Below are 21,186 nucleotides of genomic sequence, written 5' to 3'. Positions count from 1 at the left end.
GGACGCTAATCGTAGCACACACGAATGCATGTCCTTCCGCGCGTACATTATACACGCGCACACACACGTACTACCTGTGCTACACGCACTGCGCCCCTGAAGGGAGGAAAACGGCATTTCGTCGACCCCGCAACAGCATACGTGTGATAAAAAAAAAAAAAAAAAATTGTTTGTCCGAAGAGAGTAATTGGGACTGCTTAGTTGTACAGTGCAAATTGTCCAGAGTGATTTGTCCGGAGTGATTTGTCTAGAGTAATTTGTCTAGAGTAATTTGTCTAGAGTGATTTGTCTAGAGTAATTTGTCTAGAGTAATTTGTCTAGAGTAATTTGTCTAGAGTGATTTGTCCAGTGCGCCCCTGCTCCCTCTTTTTGCACAGGCGTGGACCAAGTATACCACGTATACACACGCACGTACGCGCGCAATTACACTCGGCGCACCGGTGCCGCTGTTTAGCCGAAACGCGGAGCGAGCGAACAGAACGAAGAGAAGACATAGTAGCAGATACAACTGCGCAAGGGCGAAGGGTGAACACATGCGCAAAGAACGCACAAGGTAAGGCAACCATTTAGACAACACAGAAACAGTTCGGCCCGCACCACGTACGTCAGTTCAGGTAGGAAGTGAAAGAAGTGTGAGAAGTGTCAAAATACACTAATCGACCAAATAGCCTCCGCCCCAGACAAAGAATTCCATCCCCTCTAGACAAAATGTTTTTCACATACGTGGTTCGCCCGGGTGAAGCCCCCGAAGGCCGCGGACCCCAGTTTGAGCCATTTTGGGATTTCTTCATGAATTTCAACTTGCGAGTAGGATTCCTCATTCAGTTCATTTCGTACATCTTGTTGGTCTGCTCAATAACATTAATTGGGAAGAACCCGTTGGGTATTTTAAATTTTTTGAGGGCACTACCAGGAAGTGTCGGGAACGCTCCAATGCCTTTGGTTCTTTTTAGTATAGGGGGTTTTCTCCTGGGAACGCTCCTGATCATGTCGTTTTTGCAGTTGACTGAGGATGATAGCAGGTAGGTTCTTTCAACATGAAGAGGGAGTTTATTTTTCCCCGTGGGTGTACCTTCCATTATACCGTGCATGTTGATGTATACAGTCGTTTCAGATGTGGATATTCCCTTCGTGGAGATCCCACTACACAGTGCATGATTGAGAAATGAATCCACCAAATGTTTGCACACATACCTTCTTCCCCCTTGTAGTATTAAGCAATCGAGAGGATATCGAGCCGGGACGAAGTTTTTGCTACAGGCCACATCAATGGGTAAGGAGTGACCTAAGTGCGATGAGTGCAACCCAAGGGCGATGAGAGCAATCCAGGCCTTGTTATTCCTCTGGAAGGTTACTCCTCTGTGAGGCTATCCTTCATTTTGATCTCCCCCCCTCTCCTCAATATGGATACATATGCCCATTTGTTGTGTATTAAACACATGTGATATTTCTTCCTTCATGTCCATATGTTAGGTACCGTTTCTTGGAGTTTGTCTCTAATATGTTTGATGGCATCTTCCTACTACTTTGACGATCCCTGGATGGAGGAGAAGATTGGTGCGGGTTCATCATGGATTCTATACTTTAGTTCAAGACTGATAGATGCCTTTTGTTTATTTCTGTACGGATCAGGTTGTTTCTTTTTGGAGGTGTACCATTCCGAGGGGGCAGGAGAAGCTTGGGGATGGATATGTGGGGCATGTTACATAGCCACAGCTTTTGTAGAAGTGTTAGCCTTAACCTTGTTTAACAGTGCCTTGTTTGAATCACTTGATTGGTTCTACTGTCTCTTCTTGGGAATGAGTCTCTTTTTCAGTGTTGTTTGGGGCCTACTCTTTGAGCCAATAAGTCACCGATACGATGTGAAGTTAACCCAGAGTGCCATGCGCAATGAGTACTACAAGTCTAGGAATGCCATGGCCTACTATGGCCCGGCTGTTGTGACAGCGAATGGAGAGCTCGACATTGAGGCGTCGACTGAGAACGTAACATCATGTAAACAGTGTTAAGTGCGTTGGCTAGTGAGCAAGGGGATAACGGGAGTACCTTTTCTTCTTCGTTGAGGATTTGTATTTTCTTTTTTGCCATTTTCTAAATTGTGGCGAGCCCGATTAGTGCATGCCTGGATGATTGTGAAGGTGTGAGTGGCTGTCGTGCCAAGAATGAACAGATCTCCATGTTGCGAAGCGAATTGGCATAATTCAGTGCACATAATGTAGCAACCGTGCCATGCACACTGCACAATCCACACAGTGCCAGAGTTAAGACGATAGACAGAATTTAGTGAGCATTAAATCACCACTTAAATAGTATCCTCCTCATCATAGTCGTCTTTTTTTTTTTTTTTTTTTTTTTTTTTTTTTTTTTTTACATGCCCTTTTTTGGTAGTAGATCTTTCACTGCGCGTGTACCTCTTGCATATGCAGGAACCCACAAGGACACGCATCGAGATGTATTTTTTTATGCGTCTTTTTTCGCCTGACAGCCATCACCGGCCGACCGCGTTGTGCGGTTCTCAATTTGTCCTTTTTTTTTGCCGTCGTGATGTGCTCTGCCATGAATTCTTAGCCATATTAGCTATTTTTTTTTTTTTTTTTTTTTTTTTATTTTTTTTTTTTTTTCCCTCGATGTATATTTTTTTCCCCCCTTTTTTGTACTATGCCGATTAAATTTTCCGATCCGTAAATTTTAATATTTTATTAATCAGTGTTACACTAAGTTTTTTCGATGTGTGTAGTAAGGAGCGACAAAAAAAAAAAAATGGTAAAATATATATTGGGGTGGGGGGGAGAAGTGTTGAAGCGTGTGTGTGGAGTGCATTATCGGATGATTAATTTGGCTGCTTGATTCGGTTGTCTCTTTCCTCTGATGAAGTTTTCCTCTAGGGGAGTTCACCCACACTGCGTGTTCATCCTTCAATTGCAAACTTCCTTGAAGTTTTCATGTGGCCGCCTTGGCGTCCTTCTTAATCTGGACCAGGACCACATCAACGGAGGGAAGGTTCTCAACGCAGGGGGGTGGCTCGATGCGGGCGAAGAACCCCTTGAGTAGCTGATGGAATCTGGTGAAGTACAACAGAATCTGTGTATTCAACATTTTTAGTACTTGTGCGGAAGTGTCGTTATGGATAAAGGAGAGGGTAACTTCCTGCTTGATGTTTTTAAAAAGGTCTTTCCAATTTTTGGTAAACTGAATGGCTACAGATTCCATTAATTTTACATCTACTTCAGATGTGAAATCACTGGGATGGTAGCCATCCTTCTTTAGCTTGTCGACTATCTCTTCATGTTTACAGACAAATAGAATCAAATCCGTTGCATAATGATTCAGTTGGTATTCTACGTATGCATTGATTTCTTTATTTAATAGTTGGTCGAAGCGCTCGATTTTCTCCTCGTCCATTTTGTTGCATTTCATGATATCTATCATGTGGCAATAGTTGTTAATGAGAAAGAGGAGCTGATCCTTACTGTGTGCAAATTGGTTTTTATGAAAAGCTAAAACATCGATTATGTTTCCTTCTAACTTCTGGATGAAGTGTTTTAGGTGTCCATATTTTTCTTCAATGGTTTGATTACCTTTCGTTTGTGGATTTGTTTTGAAAGATTCCTTTAATATGCGTTCCGACTCTTCTCCTTCCTTACGATCGTTGCATTCCTTCTGTTTTTCTTTCACCCCACTGTCAGGTAAACCAATTTGGTTCTCCTTTTCGTCAGTTCGGCTTTTCACCTGTATGTTTTCTTTAAAATTTTGCAGATCATCACCCGGGTGGTCAGTCCCCTTTGCATTGTCAGTCCCCTTTGCATTGTCAATCGACTTTGCATTGTCGGTCGACTTTGCATTGTCAGTCGACTTTGCATTGTCGGTCGACTTTGCTCCTTTCCCTCCATTTTGGTTGGTCGGAAGGGGTTCTCCCCTATTGGGATGTTCTTCCTCTGCGTGGACGGCCAAAGTGGTAGAAGGGGGGGAGTCCTTCTTTCCTTGTGGGTTTTCCTTCTCACGAGATGAAACAACGCCACAACACATTTGCACGTGGTGTTGTTTTTCGAAATGGAGAGACAGTTTTGTGAGAACAACTAAGGAGCAGTAGAAGTCTGAAAACCTTTTAACCACGGGATGTACGTGTCCATGGGGAGGAGGAAAAGTGCTCTCTCTTTCGGTATGCCCCTTCAATTGGTTACACTCTCCGTGAGAGGAGCCATATTGCACAGAAGTGTTTCTCATGGTGGCCGCTTCTTCTACTTCCCCTTGGTCTGTTGAACGGAAATGAGTCGTTGATGAAGTGGTGCACACCCGATCGGGAGAGGCGTTATTGATAGTACCCCCCCCTGGTAAGGTATAACCACTGGACGCATTAACACCACCACTACTTAGGTAGGCACTCCCCGTCTGCGCACTGTTAAGGTGGAAAAAGTTATATAGACTATTTTTCTGGTGGGAATTGTTAAGAGGGATACTTCGTTGCTCTGCCATTTGGTCATCCATCTTCCTACGATTCATTTCTCCATCCTTAAGGGTAATTGACTTGACGTTCTCACCAACAACATAGTCGATTCGGTTCCAAATCAGGTTCTGAATCCGATTGATAAATTCATACAAGGGAGCGATACCCCTCCTCTTGGCAAGGCATTCGTTGTTCAGGTTAATCATATAAATACAGAAGAGTGCAATAAAGTCGAAGGACTCACTCAGGTAATAATACATGAAGTCGAAGTGGAGAGTGAGTGTCTTGGCGTACACGTAAAGAAACAGAAAATCGTGATTCTCATGGTTCCGAAAAAAGTTGGAAGTGAAGAGGTACTCCGCTGTGCCTGTGTCCAGGAAGAGCTTACTTAAGGATTTGTAAATGGACTCAAAGTAATGTGGGCGGTTGTCCGTGGTGAAGATGATGGGAATGGAGGGATCAGTAGGAGGAGGTTCTCCGTGGCTATGAACTCCGGTGGGAATTTCCGGGGTAGGTATATCCCCCGGGTAGTAGGCCAAGTCGTGCAAAACGCTTGTCCGCTTATTCAGAGGGAAAAGGCTTTCCTTCTTTACTTGAGTGGTCGCACTCTCCTTGGAACCGAAGCCCAGAATATTCATCATTTTGTTTTTTGCAGAGAGGAGACTGAGGTTTGCGTTTATCCCCTGTAGGGGTGAGTCGGTCTGTGAGTTGGTCCCTTCACCATGTGTGTTTGCAAAGTTCGTTCGGTTAGTGTGACTGTTAGAGGGGTCACTGAGAGGGTAACCCCCACCGATGCGGAAATCACTGGATCCGTTCGTAAGGTCGAAGTGTGCAGCAGTCCAACCGATGGTTAACTCTCCATTGAACTCCATTTTCTTTTTCTCCAAATCTTGCATGTAGATGCGGAATAGGTTGTAATAGGTACGGTTCATAATAGCAACATACTCGTTCACCAAGTAGGTGTAAGCATCCTTGCAATTGTTGTATAGGAACGTATTCAATTCATGGAACCTGCCTAAATGTTGTTGTACGAAGTGTACATTGCATCTTCTACACTCTATATCATAAATACTGTTTCGGAAAAACCTGTGTATACGGTCGATTGCTTTATTTTTCAACTTTACTAGCTCCACATGGGAGGAACGTATACTCGGATAGGAATCGAACAAGCAATGCTCACAATTCTCTAACTTCTTCGTTAATATTTTCACATTTTCAATGAACTGCTCATTTATTTGTCCATTACATATATCACATATTAACTGTGGGGTGACTAAGACAATTTTTATGTATGTGTTTAGTAACTCCAACGTGATTTTCCTATTGTGAAGTTTGTGACACATATTCTCTGTGATCGTCTGTATTTCGTTTATGTCACTTGATATGTATGTTATTTCGTCCTTGTGGTTGGTGAGCACCGTTTCCAGCTCCTGACATAGGGTGCTACAGTGGTCCATTTGGCTGTAGACGTGTGTCAGCTCTTCATCGTTTTCACAAAACTGGTTTAGCGTTTCGTTCGTGTAGTGGTGGAGCGTTTTGTTTACAATGCGGGTGATTCGATCTGGTTGGGCGGGGTGCTCTGCACCTCCCTCAGTGAGGTCTTTGGCACCTTCGCCATCGGGTTGATCTTCTCCCCGCCCTGCGCGCCGACGCCTCTCAACATCTTCCACGCGCACGCTCCTGTACGCCTTGCACCTGTTCAGGGCATATATCTTCCCGTAGGCCCTCAGGACGTACTTGTCCTCTTGGAACTCCTTCACCAATGCCTGTATGCGCTCGTATTGCATGGTTGAGTGGGAAGACTTACCAAGAGGGGAAATGTGCTTCCGCCTTTCATCAGATTGCCAATTAAGTTTCTATTTAAGCTTCTTCTTCTTCTTCTTCTCCTTTTTTTTTTTTTTTTTTTTTTTTTTTTTTTTTTTTTAAATTTTTACCTTGCCTGTTCAGGTGGTCAGGCAAGTTTTTTCATTTGGACGAATCTCCATGCAGTTCTCTCAAAGGGAGAAAAAAGGGCTCCGACCCTTAGCATCCAATGTGTTGTGAAGTCCACGTTTCATTCCGTTAATTTGTGTTGTTCCATTTTGGAGAAAGTCCAACTTATGCGCAACCTACCTGTGACCTTTTTGGGGCGGAAAAAAAAAAAAAAAAAAAAAAAAAAAAAAAATGCACCCCAAAAAAATTTCTTCACTCACAACGGGGGATATGCAGAAAGGACGAATATAAAATGGAGGATATACAAAGTAGCAAAGCGCTCTAGGAAGTAGGAACAGTTATTTAAAAAAAAAAAAAAAATACTCCAAGGTAGGAGCTCATTATAGGCGTGCCATTTACGCGGATGAATTTTTAAGAGCACCACGTGGAAGAGAGGATCATTCTACCTGTGAGTGGGAGTAGTCATTCGTACAAGCGTCGCAGAGGGCGGTTACCGAAATGAGAAGAACCCCCAATCAGTGAAGAAGAGTGGCGCACTAACTGATAAATCTGCTTTACAACCACTATCCAACCCCCCCCCCCCCCCCTCCTCCCTCCATATCAATCCCTATATTTCATAACAGATATGGAAAAGCAGGAAAAAGGGCCTTCGGAAGTCGAGGCAAACCAAGGCAGTGCCCCACTGCAGGATCGCATGAACGATAAAAAAAATCGCCATTTTGAAGTTAAGAAAAAGAAAATGAAGAGTGGAAAGGGGAGTAACGCCCCCGTTGGTAAAAACGGAAAGGAGAAAAAAAAACACCTTAAAGGGGTAAAAAAATCCGATGAGAAGGAGGGGAAAAAAAAAGGGAAGAAGATCAAAGGGAAGAAGATCAAAGGAAAGATGAGCAAACGGAAGGAGAAGCTTAAGAAGAAAAAAAAGGTAAAGGAGGAAAGAGAACATAATCAAGAAGAAGACAACGAAGAGGAGGACGAACTCGTTGTTGATTTCGAACTGATAGATCCCACAGATAAATACAAAGACAACGTAAGGATTCTCTTAAGAAGTACAGAGCTTTATTCCAATTTAAAGTGTACTGAAGAGTTAGTAAGCATTATATGCGACCAACAGAATATTGGGAAGTTCCTTTGCGTAGCGAATGGGCCGAATGTTAGCGGGAAGGAAGGTTTTGTTGACGATCCCACAGATGGCAAAGGAGACCTATCCAATAGTGTTGATTATAATATGGTAGGCTTCCAAACGATAATTAACGTAAACCAGTACACAGAAATTGGTACCTTGAAGGAATTCCTACTGCAAAAAGTGAAAAAAGTCAACGTGCCAGATTACGTAGAGAGCGCAAAGGAAATCACGTTTCTGCTCTCCTCCAATGAAACAAAAAACATAGGCCTGCTAATTGGTCATCGCATCCTAAACACACCCATAACGTTAGTTCCACTAATTCACAAAAATATCATTGAAGATGTGTACTGGTCTCAAGGGATTGAAGATCTAGACGAAAGTGAAAAGAAGTTTTATTTTTTCGATTGCCTGTTATTCTATACGAAGGTTTACAAGAATGAAGAGGGGGAAATTATTTTTTCTAATTACGAGGAGGAGTACTTTTTTCAAAACAAGACTCACCATGTCTTATACAACAACAACAACGTGAAGAAGTTTTATGAAGTGGTGAATGGGAAGAACAGGGAAGTGACCTACAAGGAGTTCATCACAATTTTTGTCGTTCCCTTTGGCAAGGTGGGTGAGGCGCTTAAGGAGATGCAGAGGGGTGTCACAGAGCCTTCCCTTTCGGTTGGTTCTGCAGTTAGTGGTGCTACATTTGGTCGTAGCTAATCTTCTCAATTTGCGTGGAGGAAAATTTCACCTAGGAAGACACTCAGCATATGTGTAAATAGCGACCACTGTGATGAGCCTTCACACTTGGCTTCATACAAATCTCCTCCCAACCAAGAGAGAAACCCTTACCCTTACGTCAGGACCCATGAAGCGCTGCTCCCCTCAGGACAGGAGAATATACCTGTCTGTCCCTTTTTTTTTGTCACTGGGGAGGAGCAGTTTGGAAGAAGCTTGGGGCGCCTTCGACGTCTCTCTCCCCGTGATATTACCGCTCTTACGGGAGATCCACTCCCGCATGTACATCTGAACGTTCTTCGATTTAGAACCAAACTGAATAGCTTTCTTTTTGAAGAGCATTAATTCTTTGCAGTGTGAGAAAAAGATTGCCATGCGCAGAACCCATTTGCTAACTTTGTGGGTTCTAATATGCTCATACAAGCAGGAGCATTCAACGTTTGATGGTTTCTCTTTTTCCGCATTTTCCGGAAAACAGGATGGCCCTTCCAACTGTCCCAACCCTCCAAGAGGAGCCTCTACAATGTAAAATGACACCATAAAGAGAAAATTTACAAGGTGCATATCCAAGTAGGGATAACAAAGAACCTTATTAGTAAAACTAGTAAATGTTAATATACGATCATCTCGATACAAATTCCTCGTCCAAATTCTTCTCAGATCCTTTATCATTTCGTTTTTCTTAAAATTTATTGTTTGTTTGGATTCTCCTTTTGTCAGATGTCTATTGTTCTGGCGGTAGTAGCCTCCAAACAACTCATCTGCTCCACTACCTATGATTAGCAGGTGGTGGTTGCATTGGTATGAACCTTGCTGTTCTATGTAGTGGGATCCACTGCAACTTTGGTATAAGTCTCTCTTAAGGTAATTCAATGTCTCTTCCTTCTGAGGAGATTCATCTTCATCTATGAAAAATTTTTCCTTCTTTTGTTGATCCATACTAATCGCATTATTACCTTCCCTTTTCGACTTTACGTAAAAGAGGCTTTTTATTTGTTCAAATTTTTGCGGATCGTTTTCCGCATGTTTCGCAACGAATTGATCTATGAAGTTTTCGTAGCGCGTGTCCCTAAACATGTCGGCGCAGGAAGGTGCACTGTCCTTTGGCTCCTCGTGTGTGCTGTTGCCTTGACCTTCTTCGTGGCCCCCGTCTATGTCTCGCTGCCTCATGCCAAGCTCCCTTTGGAATTCTCTGAACAGAGAGTCGATCCGCTCATAGTCGTACACCCTCTCCTTATGCGCAGGGCACACACCAAATATTTTAAAATTAATTAAAACCTTTTTCTTCTTCACCATAATGAAAAGGGATCTCTCTCCATAATTTCTTTGGACATCACTGTCCCTACTTTCGTTACTCTCCATCTGATAGATGTCGCCACTCCTTGACGTATGTGAGGATCTACCTTGGTAAAATTCTTTCCGGTAGACGTAGCGAACCTTCCTGCAACAGACGGAGCAACACCTGTGGATGCACCTGATACTCCTGACAAATTGACAGATCCTGCATTTGGATTTTGTCTCGGTTGCGTCTGCCTCGGTTGTGTCTACCTCGGTTTTGTCTGCCTCCACTCCTCGGGTTACCGCTGAGTCCGCCTCCTTTGGGCCTGGCACCTTCAGCGCGGAGGAAACGCGCCCCTTTATGTAGGCCCACTCGGGGCGCTGGAAAAAGGAACGAGAGAAAAGAACCCCCCTCCCCAAATTGGCAAAAAAAAAAGCAGCAGATATGTTGAAATCCATAGTACTGTTATTTGGGGACATCAAAGAAAAAATAATCTTCTCATATTTGAGTAAATCCTCTGGAGAGACATCAACAAAGACTAATCTGATGTCGTATTGGGGATGAAGCTTTACAATTTGTTCATACGAAATTAGGGAGGTGTACCTATCAACCGCATTGTCGTCGAAGCAAACATTTATCAGTTCGACATACCCATCTGTACAGCGATTGAAGTACGCCCTGATCGTTGTTAACGCTAGTAGGGTTGAGTCTATCCCTCCCGAGAAGAGGATCCCCACCGATTTTACCTTTCCCCCGAGGTTATCGCATTTAACTGTGAAGGGAATATTTTGTAGAAAATTTTTTCTTTCTTTTTTTTTTTTTTTTTCATTTTCACATGCATCGTTCAGGTGATTTTCTTCTACTTTATATTGATCTTCCTTCTTTGAAAAAACCTCTTCAATTTTCCTCTCAATGACTCCTCTTAACAAGTTCATATACAATTGGACAAAGCAGTTGTTTAGCACCGTCTCTGCGTCCCTCCGTTTGTTGGAGTCGCCATCAATATAATCTTTTAGCGATTCTTGAATGGTGCATTTTAGGAGAGTCCACTCTTCCCTATTTCCACTGTATGTGAAGTAATGTCTTTCAACAAAATTGCAAATACGATGAAAATTCTCCTGAACGGAGAGGTGATCGTTACTCCATTCGATATCCTTGGTGTAGATGCTATTCCTTTTAGTAATGCTCTTTAACACCACTTTGGTCCTTTCAAATATATTTACGTTGTAAATGTAGTAGGGGTTTATCTGTATTCCGACCTTGTCGTTGATAATACTCTGGGGGGTGAAATCTCCTTCTTCGCTACACCCCATGGGGGATCCACTCCACTTAGGGAGAACCTCATCATCTGCTCCAAACACTCCATCGTAGTGAATCAAGTTGAGTCGTTCATTAACAGATGAATTATCGAACAGATAATTGACTCCATCCCCCTTGGTATAATTAAAATGGTAGTTAATAAAAAATGCATATGAATTTGTTAATAAGATGGATGATTGTCCGTAGAAGAAGATAACCGACTTCATTCCCCATGCGTCATTACAGAAGTACATGTTTGCGTGTTCGTTTGAATAATGGATATAGAGGAGGAAGAAACTTCCTTCTAGTGAGTTCAGCGCCTTTTCCACATCCTCTCTATTTTTCCTAATATACTCATATAATCCTTTCACATCTGTTCTGCGTGAACACAAATCCCTATCACCGTATCTGCAACTGCCATGAACCAGGAGTACATCTCTGTTTTTTATCATGTACTGTTGGAACTTATACCCTCGTTCATTTGTCTTCACATGGTATCTCTCCGTTTCCATGTTTTCGAAGTAGATGTGGGAGGCGCAGAGCTGCACCTGCAGTGTTCGCTCACCGCTCCTGGGGTCAATGTTCGCGGGGGTTACATCGTTCGGGGGGGTCACACCGTTAGGGGGGGTTACATCGTTAGGGTGGGTAACACCGTTAGTCGTAGTATCCCCCCTAATGGAGGGGCTACTTTTATTTGCGTCGGTACCCGCGCCGCGACGCACGTCTAGCTGACAAAACACGCAGTGATACGGATCCCCCTCCTCATCACTTCTAATCAAAAACGGAGTTAAATACGTGTCCACGTAATGCTCCGAGAGAATATACCTTGGCGGTTCCTCCCATTGTTCAGAGTCGTGTGATGCCTGTTTGTGGGTTTTCCTCGAAAATACGTTTTGCGCGAACTGGTTGTGAAGTTCCTCCCTGATCTGGTCGTCGTCCGTGTGAACCTTCACCAGGAAGTTGTTCATTGTCACTAGTTGGAATTTTGCCGAGATGACCAAGGGAAATATAATTTTGATTTCAAACGTTGACCACTCTCCTCAAGGCCGTGGCCCTATAGTCGCCGCCCTGATCAGTCCTACTCAGAAAATCCACTCATCAAACTCTAATCAACAAAATGGTATGAGGTTGGCAAAGGGAAAATTCAAGGTGATGTCCTTCTCCATTTGCATAACGAACGTATAAACCGGAAAACGCCACTTTTATTTCCAAGGCAAGAACGACTGAGAAAGATTCTCCCCCTTTTGTTTCAGTCAACGGAGGAAACCAAACCCTGAACCCAAACAGTGTTAAGCACTGCTCAAACGGGGGGACGCGTCTTGTAAAAATTAGGAAAAAAAAAAAAAAAAAAAAAAAAAAAAAAAAAAAAGAGGAATTTTCTCTTGCGCTTCGTTGCATTATCTGAGTCGGAGCCAACCACAGGGCAAACGAGAAAAACAGCGTGGCAAATTTTTCTTTGCTTCACCTTGAAGTGTCATGTCGTATCTCATTTTTCATTTTCTCACCTTTTTGATACGTTCGCAAATATGGGGAGAGTGTGTTCCCCTATTGGAACCATTTAAATCAACGCGTGCTTGTTGAATAAAAAGTGCCGAACATAAGTATACAGAAGAGTATCTACCTTATAGGTACTATTTTTTTTTTTTAAGTGGGGTTACCCTTTCCACGTAGGCAGAATCCAGGTCAATGCTTATGCTTCGTCTGCTTTGGTTTCATCTTCCTTGTGTACCCTTAAGCAACTAGCAAGCGAAAACCCCCAAATGACAGACAATTGTTTTCTTTTCAAAATTCCCTCCTTCACCCTTCGCTCTTGTTGTGAAAGGAGATGGTTGAAAGATGGATGAGGTGATTTAGAACTGATAGGTTTAAAGCGTATCTCCCCAAGCCGTACATAGGGTACATAAAAAAAATGTACAATGGGGGGTGATGTAACCCTCAGAGGGATTTATTGTTTGACGCCCCGAAATTTTGATATACCCATGTAAAGGATTCAAAGATAATCATAACAAGGGAAAGTTAGCGTTGGACAAAGTTATAGTGCCTGCTCCTCCTTTTCTTTTTTATTTTATTTTTTTTTTTTACTTCCATTAGTATAATACATAGCTGTAAATGTATGAGTTTTCCTTTGGAATTTCACGTAAGGGTAAGATGTTCGCCTTTTTTCCTTCCCTTTTGTGCGTGTACACACACTTTCCTTTTGTGGGTGATCCCCTCGGCATGACATAGAAGCTAAAATCGAACATGGGGTTAAAAAAAAAAAAATAATAAAATAAAAAAATAAAAAAAATAATATTTCCTCATCTCTCTTTACCACCTCGCCAGATGATTCCAACGGGTGAATGTTACGAAAGATGGACAAGGGTCGTCCCTTCGCACCCGTGTCTGTTGACCCACACGCTATGTCCCCATTGGAATGTCACCTTCTTTTTTCTGCATGATTATTGACATGCACAAATAATTTACTTCTCCCTCCAACCCTTTACGATTAAGTGTGACCAGTACTTCATTCCACACTTCCACAGCTTCTTTGTATGGCCTGTCGCGAAGGGAACTTCCAAACTGGTGACACATCCCTCGAATGTATTAGAACAGAGGGAGGCACAAATATTGGGGAATGCCTCCGCAGTTAGCAACGTGCCTACAGGGTAAGAACAAACAGATGTTGTACCTTTCAGTGTAAAACCTTTCAACATTGTGCTTTTTTTTTTTTAAAGAGAATCAGCTTTTTCTCTCCCTCCCGCAAAAGTTGTATGAACAGGTCATACTGTTTTGAAATTACACAGGGGTAATTTTTTTTTTTTTTTTTTCCCCTAAAAATGTATGAACAGGTCATACATTTTTAAAGCCAAAAAGGGTAATTTTTTTTTTTTTTTTTTTTTTTTTTTTTCTAAAAGTGTATGAACAGGTCATACATTTTTAAAATGAACAAGTAAATGGTTTTTGCAAAAGCGTATGTGCTTCTTATAGGGGCAGGACGTATTAAAAATACATGTGGCGTTGTGCCTGTGCCTATGCATGTGAGAAGGGATGCTTTGCCCGTTGCTTCGCTAGCATGCAGTCTCCGAAACGCGGCAACGCAACTTGTGCAGGATAACAGGTGTACAGGCGCACACGTATACCTACCATGGGTGTGCACGCTTGTAGCTTGCAACTGATGAACATTTTCGCCACTGGCTCAGGAGAAGAAAACAACTATAGGTAATGTTGCGTACAAACATTGGAGAAGTTATGAAGAAACGGCTAAAGGAGCCAAGCGGCCTTTTTTTTTTTTTTTTTTTTTTTTTTTATTTGGTACACGGATGGGGGGGGAGTGAAAAACGAAAGGCGAAGCATATCCTCCGACCTGTGGCACTTTTCGATCGGGGGATCATGATCCTTTTTGTAATTCTTCCTGACTTGTTACGTTGCTTTGTAATTTCCTTTTTTTTTTTTTTTTTTTTTTTTCATTACACACTCGAGTCGCTGTGCTATGATGACCCAAGCCCATCAGTCGTGCGGCCTCTCCTTCTCCGCATGATCCAATCGCGTCGCCCCCCGACCGTTTCACCCATTTCCCTCCATCGATACATCTAACAAAAAGAAAAACATGCCGCCATTAAATTTGCGTGCTCAATGGGTTGATTTTTTTTTTTCTTTTTCTGCTTCGTACTTGACATATGTGCGCATAACGCTTATGTAACGAGTTGGCGGAGTGCAGAAACGGAAAGGATGTGTATGCCCAGGGAAGGGAGAAACATGTGGTTTTTTTTTTTTTTTTTTTTTTTTTTTTCTTTTTTTTTCCTTCTTGAGTGCTGCACTGAGAGGCATGGGCGAAATGCACAAGGAGTTGAAGTAATCAGCGAAGAGTCATTCACCCATAAGTATAAATATGCCTTTACATGCACATATATTTTCCTTCTTTTTCACACTAGACAAATGTGAGTCTACTTGTTTACCTTTGGTACATTGGTAAATGGGCTCCGCCTCTGGTGACACACTTATTCTGGAGGCCCATTTTTGCTAAATTAAAACAACTCGCAGAAGAGGAGGCGAAGGGTAAGGAAGGAAAAGGTGCCCCTTCAAATTATGTGTATCCCCAGTTAGACATTGCGAAAACTTTTGTTTATCCGTGGAGAGACGTAATTGTGGCAAGTTTATAAAGTGAGTTCCTTTTTTTAGGAAGGGTTGCTACGTGCGTTGATGTTCCATAATATATATGACTAGTCCCCATAATATTGCAGGGGCTGAACGCGGAGTTTACCCTCTTGTATGAGGAAGCATTTTCCGCTTTCAGCTTCTTCCTCTCTGGATAAGAGGTATATACGTTTGCATTTTGATGTACTAGGGGATAGGAAGTCGCCTACTCCCTCCCTTTCCAAAGTCTCCTTTGGAGATTAAACAATTGGAGATTTCATTTTCCTTTTGCCTCGCTTTGTTCTGCGTTTATTTGGCGCCATTCTGCGGCAATCTCTATCATTCCGCTTTGCTTCATTTTTATCATTTATTTATTTATTTATTTATTTATTTATTTATTTATTTATTTATTTGTTTGTTTGTTTGTTTTTTTTTTTTTTTTTTTTTTTTTTTTTTTTTTTTTTTGTTCCTCTTTCACTTCCCCCGGGAAATGCCCATTTCAGGGATCCCCGACGCGCGCACCTGTTCACGCACCACGAGGGTAGCCCTGTGATGCAGAAAAGTAATATGCCTCTCTAATTCCCTTTTTGCTTGTGTGAGTTTTGGCCCCTCTGTGAATGTTTGCCCTTTTTGACGCTCTGCCTATTTTTCCGCTTAACCCATTTTTTCCACTTTGCCCATTTTTGCCTCCCTGACATATTTTCCCTGCACACCCAGAGGCACCTTACGCAGTGTCCCACCTGACCATGTTAATATTGCATGCTCATTTTTGGATCTGTTGATTTTCCCGCTCGCACCTTGTTTTCCGTGTACCATTATCATCTACCAAAGTATGCATACTTATATGCGTGTACATTCATATATGTATCATATTGAAAGCGTAGTGTAGGGGGGGAAGTCGCATGGTTTGGCTTTTTTTTTTTTTTTTTTTTCCCACGCCCCCCCAGAAGTTAGGGCGCATTTGGAGCATCGCAGGGTTGCCTTGGTGAGTAGGTCAATCGTTCGAAGGGTTCATCCGTTTATTAGGTCGATCCACTCACAACGCTAACTGGCTCACCACAGCAGTCTGTTGACTCCATTTTTTCAACAACAAAAAGGAGGATACGCAGAGAAGTAAACCGTGCCTCCTAACGGGTTAGTGGCCAGTGCTGTGGTCGCACCTGTGGGCGCGAAGACACGTCCAAAGGGCATGTGTCCATCTGCAAAGGGAAGAAAAATTACCAAACTCGGAGATTAGGGGTGATAAAACGGCTAAGCAGACATTGGTAAAACGGTCACACCGTTATATCGCTACAGAGTTACTGGAGGAACTTCCGAACCGTGTATAAACAGACTCAAGTCATCCATCCAGGAGGAGGACCCGGAGCGCATTCTCCCATCGCTGTGTTAAGTGTCAACCGTTGTCCTATCCAGAGACACCCACAAAATGGTGAAGATGAACGTAGGGGAAGGGGAGGAAATTGCGCGGAAGGGAATCTGCAAAAAGGAAATCGAAAAGAAGTACGAGAGGAGTAGGATGGCGGTGGAGGGTGGCAAAAAGTTGTGCGCCAGGAAGAAGTTCGTACAAGACAAGGAATTGAGCGAGCTGTGCGAGTCTCAGTGCGGAATGATTAGCGGAATGGGCACCGACGTAGACAGTGGCGTGGGCGCCGATCTGGGAAGAAGCTTACAGGGAGAGCAACTACGTAGACGCGCACAGGACGGAGAAGAGAGGAAGGAGGGCGAGCAAATGAATTATGAAGTGGTGCGGAACATCAGCAGAAACCTGAACAGGCAACTGAGCAGAGGCGTGGGGGACGAGTGCGTGAAAAACTTGGTAACGCAAGTCAGTTACAGCCACCTGTTCACTCTTTTGAAAAATATATTAACATACCTTCCATTTTCTATCAATGACTACCTAATAGGAACATTGGAATTGAAAGAAATTATAGATAACAAATACAACACCTGCTTCCAGCTATACAAGAAAGAAGAACTCATGAACCACATCTATGAAAACGAATCGAAAAATCTAGTGGACAACAAGGTGTTCAACTTATTTTGTAAGTACAAAATAATGAAAAATAAAAAGGGGCCACTAAACCACATGCACGTTCTGAATTTTCAAGAAGGTGGAAAAGAACAAAATCTGGAAAGCATCCTTATCGACAAGTCTCGAATTTTTATGTACAAAATACATTCATTTATCGAAGGGAGAGATTTAAACCTTTCGTACATATACGAAATTTGCCATGGGTTGGGATACAAAACGGAAACGTTCCTTCTATCTGTTTTTATCTTCGACTCGTATATACATACTATTAACAAAATGACGGAGAAAAACCATTACAGGAAAATTAAACTCTTAGTGATTATCTGCTCCATCTTGCTAGCCCTGATAAAGACTCAGGTGTTTAACGGATCCAGTATCATGTACCTAAATGACATTCTGTATCTTGTTAATAAACTTAGACATGACAAAGTCAATTACACATGTATCGAAATTGCCAACAAACAAATGGAAATCATCAAGTTTCTCCCACTTAATTATAATAATTATTGGACCTACTCAGAGCTAACGTATGTTTATTTAATTAATTTAAAAGGTTGCTCGAAGAAATATCCGGCCATTAAGATTTACTACATTTTTCTAGAACACTTTGGCTTTCTGTACTTCCTATTTGATGTGATATATGCGTACTCCATGTACATCACAGCGGTCGGTTCGTACAAGGTGATTCCGGCGAGCAGAGTTGTAGCCACGATAATTTTGTACTTCACGAACGCGTTCTATAACAGAATGAGCAACAGTTTGCTCTTCCAGGAGAATTTTTGTCAGGAAGTCTTCCATCTACCCTTTGCAAATGATTTGTTCATGTGGTCCTATCTGCTACTGAACAACTTTATTTACTTCTTCGAACATTGTGTCTTTCCGAACAAGAACTACTCTTCTATTTACTCCATTTTTTACGAGACGGGCCGCATGCTCAATATCCGCACCGTTTTTTGAGTGCGTTAGCTTGTTAACGGGTTATAGCTAGCTGGCTAGCTATTTTATCACCAGTTTATTATTACTATTACTATTATTATTATTATTATTAATAATTTTTTTTTTTTTTTTTTTTTTTTTTTTTTTTTTTTGCGTTTTTTCACCTGACCGGTGCATGCACATTTTGCATTCTTCCCTTGCGGAGCTAGTAAACCGCGTGTGCAAAGGGGGAGAAAGAACAGAAGGGCGAAAGGACGACGGGCATACGAGCCTGGAAAAATAACTTAACTTTTCTTTTTTCATGTTTCCAAATTTTGAACTTTTTAAACGGATCGAAGTTGTGGCACTTAAACAAAAAAAAAAAAAGAAGGGGAGGTTGAGCGCGGGCGCTAGGCCGCAAGGCAAAGCGGGAAAAAAAAAAAAAAAAAAAGGGATATACGCAACAAATATGGGTATTGAACGGAATAGATACAAGTGACTTCGCACTAAGGACCCACCACTTCAAACGGTGTTATCCCTTCCGGTAGGTAGGGCGCTCGAACAAATCTTCCTTCCGGCGGGCGCGGCGGTCCTCCATATCCCGGTTCGCCCAGAGCGAGTCTTTCCTGGAGGTGTCGTTGTCGAGCAAGTGGGTGTACTTGGTTTGTCCCTGCTTGCCGAAATTACCCCTCCTTACGCGAAGCACCTTTGGCAAGTTCTCCTTGTCGACTTTATCTTCATACACTGGTTCGTTGTAGTCACGCGTGTAAATTTCTTCTTTACCTTCTTCAAAGAGATCCTGAAAAAATCCTCCTCTGTGATAGTACTTTTGCATAAAGAGCATTTTCTTTTTCTTCTTCTTCTCCTTGTGTGGAAGGAATTTATTTTGTTCCATTATTTCTCTGTCTGTCATTTTCCTCCTTTCGCTTATTTCGTCTTTTACAAGTTCATGCTTCTTCCTGTCGAGTTCGTCTCTCTTTAGTCTGTTCAGGTGACGAATCTTCCACAGTTGGTATTCTTCTTCATTTGGCTCTTCCTGATCATCCTCGTCGTTATCGAAATTCTCATCAGATGAGAACAAGTTATTTTTCTGATTCTTCATTTGTTCTATCATTATGTCGTTGTATATGGTTTCCTCTATTGCCTTTTCTTTTTTCTCCAGTTCAATTATTTTTTTTTCGCTCTCCTCACCTTTTAATAGTAGATTCTCGCTTTTTTCCTTTTCCTGTGTTTCTAATAGTGTCTTTCTTTTCGTTTTAAACACATACTCGTGTTTCATCGGAGCGTTTCCATCCTCTCCGTTCATGTAGTTTTCATCGTCAGACTCCTCATCTGATTGATCATCAGTAGAGTTACTAGATTCATCCTCAGCGTCTGCTTCATCTTCTTCCTCCGTATCACGTTCCTGTTCTTCCTCTCCTACGGGAAAGTACTTCTCATAATTGTCTGCTTCTTCTTCCTCCCCTCTTTGCGATTTTTGGGTCCCTTCTTCCTTCACTTCCTCCGGGTGATTGATAACCTTTACTTCTCGAACCCGTCGGGTGATTCTTTCCCGTTCGTCTCCCTTGATACCTGAAGAGGGGGGGGTGCGGTGGTAACCATTATTATGGAGTGAGTTACTGGTTTGGGTGTGTGGGGTGGGGTTCTGTGCAGCTTGCAGTTTGGCTAACCCGTTTGTCTTGCACGTAGTGACAAGAAAGCGACAGTCACAGGAAAGTCAACTTATGCGGCCAGTTCACATATGAACAAAAAAAAAAAAAAAAAAAAAAAAAAAAAAAAAAGACGCGGCGTATTATACTCTCCTTTTTCTATCAGCTTACTTTTATTTTTGAGTCTCTCATATCTGGAGTCGACATGGCCACGGGCATTTGGCAGGTCACTCCCAGGATCCCTATCCGTATGTCCACTCCTTTGTGCGTGGCCTTGTTTCTGTAAATATTCTGTCAGAGCATCGTTACCCGCATGGACGGTATCCTCTTCCTCATCATCATCCTCCCCATCGTCCTCCTCCTTTGCGTTTTTCGCGTAGTGGGGTTTCTGCGGGGTGGGGTGAAAGAAGTTAAGAACATCGTTGTGAGGAAATGTTTCGTTGTGAGGAAATATTTCGTTGTGAGGAAATATTTCGTTGTGAGGAAATGTTTCGTTGTGAGGAAATATTTCGTTGTGGGGAAATGTTTCGTTGTGAGGAAATGTTTCGTTGTGAGGAAATGTTTCGTTGTGAGGAAATATTTCGTTGTGAGGAAATATTTCGTTGTGAGGAAATATTTCGTTGTGAGGAAATATTTCGTTGTGAGGAAATATTTCGTTGTGAGGAAATGTTTCGTTGTGAGGAAATGTTTCGTTGTGGGGAAATGTTTCGTTGTGGAGATAGGAAGTGCTGTGATGGAAGGAATCATCTTATTCAAGATGAGCAATGTGGTGACTCCCGCACAGGGTGTGTTGCGAGGCTACTCCCTTCATTGGCTACCTTTCCTGGGAAGTACCTCCGGACGACCGCCTTTTCGTTTTCCTTCTGTCTCTCCCTCTCCAGTTGCTCAGCCCGTGACTTGGCTCCCTCTCCTCCCTTGGCCACATCGTCCTTATCGTCATTAACCACAAAGTAATTTAATAGCTCATTCACAGAACTCATTTTCTTTCTTCTGGCATCTCTTTTCTGTGGCCCCCCTCTCTCTACTTTTAATTCATTTTATTTCGTATGTTTCATCTATTGGAGGGGAAAAGTTAGGCATTCGTTTGTTTGGATTGGTCACATAACCCGGCGCGTTTTATCTGCGCTTCATTTTTGTAACATCCCATGGGTGCTTGGCTCACTTATACACGCGCATGTTCTCCTGCGGTTTTATTTTTTTTTTTCCGCAGGGGGGGATCTATTCCACTGGTAAGATTTCTTCGCAATGAGTTAACCTTCACGGTGAAAATATTTTTTTTTTTTTTTTTTTTTTTTTTTTTTTTTTTTAATTTTCCCGCCCTTAGGCGTATCCGATTGATGGACTGCCCCCTGTTCCTACCCGCGTGGAGATTCCGTTCTCCATTTCAGTTTCTTTCACACTTAGGGGTCCGAATGCGGTAGTGGTAATGTCGTTACAAATAAGTTGATGATTTTTTCTACCCCTTGGGAATGTGCACGCGGGGCAATTTTTGCAAAATTGTGTTATGCATAGGGGAGGAAAAAAAAAAAAAAAAAAAAAAAAATACAACACAATAAAATACAATACAACACAATACAACACAATACAACACAATACAATACAATACAATACAACATGCGCAACGCAGGGAGGTAGGCGCAAATTAAACTTGTGGTTCCATGACTGGAGGAT

The 21,186-nt window shown here is 42.3% G+C and overlaps 6 protein-coding genes across 6 annotated transcripts; 3 read left to right on the top strand and 3 right to left on the bottom strand.

The window, feature by feature from the left end:
• Positions 1-708: 708 nt before the first annotated feature.
• On the top strand, positions 709-2,009 carry PKNH_1205100 (uncharacterized protein; the record flags this gene model as incomplete). The annotated part of the gene is made up of 3 exons (XM_002260068.1): positions 709-1,022; positions 1,212-1,273; positions 1,474-2,009. 3 exons carry the CDS (start codon positions 709-711, stop codon positions 2,007-2,009), a joined length of 912 nt encoding a protein of 303 aa, XP_002260104.1.
• Positions 2,010-2,940: 931 nt separating this feature from the next.
• On the bottom strand, positions 2,941-6,231 carry PKNH_1205000 (vacuolar protein sorting-associated protein 52, putative; the record flags this gene model as incomplete). The annotated part of the gene is made up of 1 exon (XM_002260067.1): positions 2,941-6,231. One exon carries the CDS (start codon positions 6,229-6,231, stop codon positions 2,941-2,943), a length of 3,291 nt encoding a protein of 1,096 aa, XP_002260103.1.
• A 770-nt stretch (positions 6,232-7,001) lies between these two features.
• PKNH_1204900 (protein BCP1, putative) lies at positions 7,002-8,210 on the top strand (the record flags this gene model as incomplete). Its single annotated transcript, XM_002260066.1, has 1 exon — positions 7,002-8,210. The coding sequence occupies one exon, from the start codon at positions 7,002-7,004 to the stop codon at positions 8,208-8,210; it is 1,209 nt and encodes a 402-aa protein (XP_002260102.1).
• A 165-nt stretch (positions 8,211-8,375) lies between these two features.
• PKNH_1204800 (asparagine synthase, putative) lies at positions 8,376-11,774 on the bottom strand (the record flags this gene model as incomplete). The annotated part of the gene is made up of 1 exon (XM_002260065.1): positions 8,376-11,774. The coding sequence occupies one exon, from the start codon at positions 11,772-11,774 to the stop codon at positions 8,376-8,378; it is 3,399 nt and encodes a 1,132-aa protein (XP_002260101.1).
• A 4,571-nt stretch (positions 11,775-16,345) lies between these two features.
• PKNH_1204700 (conserved Plasmodium protein, unknown function) lies at positions 16,346-17,908 on the top strand (the record flags this gene model as incomplete). The annotated part of the gene is made up of 1 exon (XM_002260064.1): positions 16,346-17,908. One exon carries the CDS (start codon positions 16,346-16,348, stop codon positions 17,906-17,908), a length of 1,563 nt encoding a protein of 520 aa, XP_002260100.1.
• A 490-nt stretch (positions 17,909-18,398) lies between these two features.
• PKNH_1204600 (microfibril-associated protein-like) lies at positions 18,399-20,495 on the bottom strand (the record flags this gene model as incomplete). The annotated part of the gene is made up of 3 exons (XM_002260063.1): positions 18,399-19,438; positions 19,687-19,903; positions 20,334-20,495. The coding sequence occupies 3 exons, from the start codon at positions 20,493-20,495 to the stop codon at positions 18,399-18,401; spliced, it is 1,419 nt and encodes a 472-aa protein (XP_002260099.1).
• Positions 20,496-21,186: the final 691 nt, after the last annotated feature.

Source organism: Plasmodium knowlesi (assembly GCF_000006355.2).
Source record: "Plasmodium knowlesi strain H genome assembly, chromosome: 12".
NCBI classification, from domain to species: domain Eukaryota; phylum Apicomplexa; class Aconoidasida; order Haemosporida; family Plasmodiidae; genus Plasmodium; species Plasmodium knowlesi.
Note: the sequence above shows the minus strand (reverse complement) of the source record. Positions and strands in the feature narration are given on the sequence as shown.